The sequence below is a fragment of the Diaphorina citri genome, unplaced genomic scaffold (assembly GCF_000475195.1).
Source record: "Diaphorina citri unplaced genomic scaffold, Diaci psyllid genome assembly version 1.1 scaffold3207, whole genome shotgun sequence".
In the NCBI taxonomy this organism is placed as follows: domain Eukaryota; kingdom Metazoa; phylum Arthropoda; class Insecta; order Hemiptera; family Psyllidae; genus Diaphorina; species Diaphorina citri.
In genome coordinates, this window is record NW_007380618.1 from 19,708 (window position 1) to 26,764 (window position 7,057).

At 38.3% G+C, this 7,057-nt stretch overlaps 1 protein-coding gene across 1 annotated transcript in view; it reads right to left on the reverse strand.

The window, feature by feature from the left end:
- Positions 1–17: 17 nt before the first annotated feature.
- The window catches only part of LOC103520086 (nipped-B-like protein B), a 10,669-nt gene continuing 3,629 nt past the window's right edge, over positions 18–7,057 (reverse strand). Inside the window, exons 2-3 of the mRNA XM_008485179.3 lie at positions 6,995–7,054; positions 18–6,821 (exon numbers count right to left, since the gene is read on the reverse strand). Of these exons, the coding sequence (XP_008483401.2) occupies positions 1,065–6,821; positions 6,995–7,054 (5,817 nt within the window). The 3' untranslated portion in view covers positions 18–1,064. The remainder of the gene's footprint in view (positions 6,822–6,994; positions 7,055–7,057) is intronic.

Below are 7,057 nucleotides of genomic sequence, written 5' to 3' on the forward strand. Positions count from 1 at the left end.
CAACTAAAGGTATGAATCTTGCACAACAAAATAAAAAACACCTGTTTAATTTTACAATAATGAAAAAATTCTAATAAATAATACGACACTACAACACACAGACCATTGGGCTGAAAGTAACCTTCACTCTAAGGACCCAATCTCCAAATTTCGATTGGTCCAAAAATACAAAACAGCTTTTAACTACGTGAATTTTCACATATTTGCTACTAAAAATAAACAAAGGTTGACCACTCAAGTGATACAAAATAATTCTATTTTCAGGTAATTAAATAAAGTTAAAATTACCCACTCGATTTTCCTATTTACAAGATTTGTCAATCAACAAATAATAAGGGAAAGGCCTCTTGCTTAACCAAAGTTACTTGTAAACTTTTTAAAAATACAGATTTTTTATAGTTGTTATGTACAAAATACAAGACTACAAACAACCTAAGTAAAACAAATAAAATTTATCTTTTTCACCTGTACATATAATTTGTATTTTCTTCTTTATAATTACTTAAATAAAACACGAATAGTTTTATTCACCACAAAAAATAACATTTACATTATTTTTACACTTATTTACCTCCTTCTCTTGGTTAAAAACTTCAATTGTATAAATAAATTTTTTGTACAATTTTATGTATAAACTATACATATCAAATAATAATAAGATTGAGAAGGACAGTTTTTGATAAATTCCTAAAGGATTTGTAAATCTCCCTCTTTATTAAATTCACAAAGAAAAAATAAGTCTAAGTATTTGAAATTTCCAAAATCCACAATTCCACACACGGGATATTGACTTTTGAAAAATGACTACTCAAGTTTATCCCCTAACAGTACATGCCATTTCTTTCTCATAAGACTAATATGTATTCAAGATTTTATCTCAAGTTTTATGCTGCCATCTCTACTGAAGCGTTTCAGTATTTGACATCTATTCAATAATTTAATAAATTAATACGAAACAGAGTTAAATCGTCAAGTGTAAAATCTCGGGGCTTTACAATTAAACTATTATTCTACTGACTGGGGGGGACAAGGTAGCATTGCACTTGGGATACCCTGTATTGTTTTCACTCATAGTCTGGATCGCTATTCTCATCACTATCATCATCCTCGTCAGAACTATTGTGTCGATGTTTCTTTCTCTTCTTCGGATGTTTCTTGTGTTTCTCAGATTTTCTTGACTTGTGAGATTTGTGATGATGATGTTTAAAGTCTGCGGTGGGAGGTGTGGGTGCTATAATAGTCAGTTTGGGTACTTTGAGTGGTGTCACAACCTGAGGGGTTGTGGCTTGCTGTGAGGGGTATGGATGATGAGAGGGGGGAGGTGGTGGAGGCATGCTATGTACTTGATGCTGAGGGACAGTATTTACACTACTAGAGTTATGTACAGAAGTTACATGAGGTAATGATGCACCTGGTGCATTTGGTGCTCCTGCAGGCTTGACATCTTCATCATCTACCTCATCAGGATCCAGAGATATGATGAGGTGTTTGAATTCCAGGTATTCTGAGATCAACGCTTTCCTTTCCTCTTCGTTCAATATAGAATTGGACTTGAGTTCTTGCAGTTTCTTTAACGTGGCTTGCGGATTGAACTTGGAATTGCTCTTCCGAGTGACCGCTTTCTCATAAAGTTTGGAATTTTCTGAAGGAGAATATTGCGATATTTTGGCATCATTGAACCCGTACATAGCTTTCAAATGATTCTTGAGGACAAGTAGAAGAATACAACCCTGTGAAGCAGTCATGCAATCTACCAGAGGTTGCGCATCCTCAGGCATGCGTGCTAGCAATGTTTCTTGATCCTCATCTTCATCTTCATCAATGACAGGTCTAGCAAGTCCTGTCATAGGATCTATGTGTACTTCAGGGTGTGGTCCATACAGTGGTAACAAGGCTTCTTTGAAACTCTGAATCAGATTGGTACCGTTTACAGAGAGAATAATATCGATGTTGTGAATAATAAAGAGTGGCTCATCTTGTACCTGGTAAGGGAAGTATGCCATATTGTCAGTCAAATACAACATCTGCTCCAAGCTGGTCTTGGCTTGCTCATCAAATTGTTTGAGAAATGATAGCGCCACAGCACGTCGCTGTTGTTTAGATTTGAGAATCGAGTATAGAAACCCGTTTAAGGCACCTGGAAGTTCTCCCTCTTTCTCTCGAAATCCTCGAACAATGTGGGTATTCTGAAGTGTCTTTTGAAACTGATAAGATAACCGTATGCCCTGTTGTGACTTCATATAAATGAACCCTGGATACTTCTTCTCTATTTCTTGTAGCTGTTTGTCTGCACTGTTACTGACTGGTTTCTCAGGGTCCGTACTCATACATATTAGATAGGGAACTAACTGTACAGGATTCAGGAGACCTTGGTTTAGAATCAGCTGAATAACTTTGAGAACTGCATGTCGTACATCTAGACTTGGATGTAAGAATGATTCGACTATTTCCTTGAGATAGAGCTGCACAATTGTACTTGCCATACCTGATGTTACATCACACATTTCTTTGAGATTTTCATTTTTGGATAGTTTCGCCCACTCCAGATCTTGTTGTATCATTCGTTTTTCCTCTTCACTCAGATAAATTTCTATGTTATTGAGAACTTGTCTTTTGATCTGAGTATCTGCATAAGGGTCTTTGAGTATTTCCTGATACATGGCTTTGAGTTCAGGTGTAAGCATCAACTCATAGTGTCGTATACAGATATGTCCTATTGCTTTCAAAATAAAGTGGCGATACTCTGCCCTGTGTTGCAGGAAGTACATTAGAATCTCAACCACTTGATCCTTAATATTTGGTGCTAGTGTATCTCCTATGATCTGGGGATCTGTAAAGTTGAAATGCCTCAGCAGTAATCCGATAACAAGCACAGCTTTTTTAAATATATCTTTGAATCTCTTGACTACACCTGGATCAGGTTCGGCTGTTTTCTCATGATAGTCTCTAAAGTTAGTCAAATACTTGTAAAATTGAGAAAAACAATCACGCACGAGTTTAAAGTTTTTAGTTACACTGTTAACAATAGAACTAAGGCATGTTATACAACTGCTCGTAATCATATTAGGTCGCTGTGTTACTACCAATTTCACTGAATCTGATTCCAAGTTCGCGAGGAAACTTTCACTAGCGTTTTCTATGAGTGGAACAACAAGTTCTAGAATCTTAGCTGCATAGCTAATCACCTGGAAGTTTTCTTTAGTATGACATCTTAAACTCAAATAGGGTTGAATAGTAATGGCATGATCTATGAGTAACTGAGGTCTAATTTTTGCTAATAGAAACAATGTTTGCAAACAGGATAACAATTTCTGTGGTGTTTTATCATCCGTGCTGTCTAATCGTACTGTATAATCGATAAGACAGTTTACAATCTGTTTACATGCAAGAAGTAATTGTTTAGGGGGCTCAACTTGTACATGTTTCGCTGCTGCAATCACAACATCGTCTTTCTCTTTGCCTTCATCTTTGGGTTTGAATAAACTTTGTAACAGCTGCTCAAACCACTCTAAACCTATATCTTGACATGCGTGCACTACATCTGTAATGTGCATCACTTTCTGCGTGAGTGTTTTTGTATCCAAAGGCTTTTCATGGACTGGCATGAACCACATATTGTGAAACACCTCCATTACAAGTTTTCGAATTCCTTCCTCATCGTTCACTCGCCTAATCATTTTTACACAAATTTCAGGAATTTTTGGATATTCAGGATATTCTATACAAATGTCTTTCAATATTTTGATGACTCGCTTCCTTACGCTCACTCCCGTGTCGAGAATTCTAGCTGATAGCATATTATAGTATTTATCAATTAGCTCAGGTTTGTTCAATATGTACTTACCTACAAGATCTACAGCTGCTTCCCGCACTGACGTGGAATGATCGAGAAACGAAACACTGACACCAATCTGCATGTCTTTCATTGCCAGAATCTCTGGATCCACTTCAACTATTGACGTCAGACACTTCATTGCTTTTGTTCGAATTAATACAGAAGACTCCATCACGACGCTAATAATTCTCCTCAAGTAGGTGTCAAAACTTTGAGAAAAGTTCTGCTTGGACCCGAGATATCGCGCTATTAGTTCTGCACTTTCATAATCTACGTAGGTTTGTAAGATCTGAGTGCTGGTGTTACCCTGAACATAGGGTGTGATTTTACTGAGCAGAAACTTTTTCTTGGCATCTATCTTTTTAAATTCGCTACCAGGTACTTCCTCTACTACTTCTTCTTCCTCTTCACTCTCTGAACTTTCTTCGTCACTTGATGTCACTCGTTTCCTTTTCTTTTTCTTATCTTTTACTGGTTTAGTTTTTTGTACTGCAGGCTTTGATGCACTGTTAATAATGTCTTGGTACCACTGTGTGATATGGAAATACCTCGCATAAGATAGTGATGCTTCTGACTGACTCTGAACTGCTAAGTAATCCAATAGTACACGCTGTAGAAATTCTGTTCTCTCATCGTCATCTTTTACATCTTTCACTTCTGCTGTTAAGTTCCCCTCTTCATCTTTGAGTTCTTCATAGCGAATATCACGAATAATAAGATCAATCGATGCAAGCTTTAGTTTCGATTGTACTGAGTCTTTCCTAAGTCGAGCAGACACCGAACCCAAATAATCCAAACTCGCCATCCGTAATGACATTTCAAGACTTTTGTTTATGATACTTGACACAAGTAAGCTACCTAGAACACTCAACATCAATTCTGCTGCTGGCCACTCGGGTTTGTTCACAGTTACCAGCAAGTCTTGAATGAGGTTTTCAAAGATTGGTCTATAGTCAATTTCCTCAGATTTGCTGCTACACTTTGCTAAAAACACATGAAGAAAGCTTGTTGCTGTGTTTTTGGCAGCTTTAAATTTACTCATTATGAATACATCTGGGTCTACAGGATTCTTCTCAGTTTTACTCCCTAATGACTCAGGTAGCACGACCATACACTGGATAAGTTGAAGTACGAGTGCCGTCAGCATTTGAATGTAGTCAGAAGAATTCAGTCTGTATGTTCTCAGGTTTCTCTTTGTACTAGGAAGTCTTGCCATGGAGGCGAGAATATCGTCTAAAAGTAACTTTCGGTGCTTTTCATATTTGGTGAAGATTGTGGTCACAAGCTTGAGAGAAGACAACTGAAGCTCGCTAATATTTTCTACAAAGAAAGGAGAGACGCCCATAGAGGAGGCATGCAACACTGTAGTATCCGTGAGTGTCTGTGCTGCTAAGAGCTCAGATATGAGTCCCACTACTTCAGAGAGTTTGGTGTACAAAGTCAGAACACTTTTCTCTCTCACTTCTTTTGTGTACTGACGTTTCTTCCTAGCACTACCACTGTAGCTTTTCTCTTGCTTGCTTACTCTGTACACGGGATCAAAGGCTGGATACACGGTATTATGCAGCTGAAACTTGGCAAATATGACTACCCTGTCTATAACATCTTCAATGTAAACCCGCTTCGACATCTTAGGAGACGTTAGAATATACAAAACAGTAAGTGATGCATCGACCGCTCGCATAACACGCTCCATAGCGAGTTCCATCCAAAGTTTCTGCTGATCTTCATCATCATCAGGGTCAGCTAGAGGTGTTACCTTTGCTCCGTCCCTGATATTCTTTTCCAATATACTAAGTAACCGAATGATTCTGTCAGCAGGTACAGAAGAGGTTGCACCAAGGTTCTTCAACTTGGCTGCTTCACTTGTCAAGTCTTGCAATTGATACTTGGGAATGAGAACTTCAGGTGGGACATCCTCATCCATGTCATCTCCTGCATCAATTGTCAAGTTCACATCCTCCATACTGTCAAATATTTTTTCTGCTGTTCTGTTGAACCTGTGATATGTATTGGTTTCCATGAGCTCTTCTACTGATAACATCTCTAATACTGGAACTAGTTTTCTCTCTACTTTCTGTAGTTTTGGTTTAGGCGGGATGAATGGTTCTTCTTTCATCTCTTCCTCTTCCTCTCGTTTCCTTTTCTTAATCCGATCTGCCATTGATGTATTTTCGTCATTGTTAGCATCATTATCATCATTTTTAGTGCCTCTCGTCTCTCTTCGTCTTTCACGGTCTCTGTTTTTGAAAAAAGATCTTTTCTTAGACTTATCATCATCTTCACTCTCAGAGTCAGACTTAATTTTATGGTTGTGGTTGGATTTGTTCGCCGCTTCTTTCAAGTCTTTCTGGACTTGTTCTTGATCTTTGGCTGTCATTCTATCAAGTACAATTACAGGTTCTTTCATTAGCATGAGATTTTCATGATTTGCTTTCGGTGTATCGGGAGGTTTGGTGCTATTCGATTCAGGACGAGCGTTATACATGGGAGTTTGTCTAGGGGGTTCGGCGGTATTTACAAGAGATGTCATTGGAGAAGATGATGGTTCAAATTTGTTCACTTGTTCGTGATTAGGGATAGACGGGTGTAAAGGTTTAGAAGGCAAAGAATTAAAATTATTGGGGATTAAGTTATGGCCTAACTGTGGGTGTAACTGAGGAGGCATTACTGTACTGGAAGAAGAAGAGGAGGAGGGAGAACTCATGAGATTACCATTGTGCATATCTTTCTCTGAGGTAATGACAGAACTGCGTGTTAGCACAGGAGGACCAGGGTAAGGGGATTGATTGTTGGAAGATACCGGGTGGTGTTGCTGCTGCTTCTGTACAAAGTTTTGCTGGAACTGTTGCTGTTGTTGTTCCTCGAGCAGAGGTTTCTGTACAAAGGGAGAGTTTTGTTGAGGAAGGGACGGCTGCAATCCTGGGTGTAGTTGGTATGACTGTTGTTGCACTACTGCAGGGGACTGGGGAATCTGGTTTTGGACCTGAAAACAAAGGAAATTGTCACTTAATAGAGAAAACTGTCATTTAATTATTACTGATTATTTTGCAGTCAACTGGGTTTTTCTTTTTTTATGGTCTATCTCTTGTTGTGTGGGTCTTTGATACTATACAACCTAAAACAAATTACAAAAAAAAGGAGGTCTGTGTTATATACCTGTGCTAAAGATTTCTGTGGAGTTTGATGCAAGGCTTGTGATTGTTGTTGATGTAGCTGCTG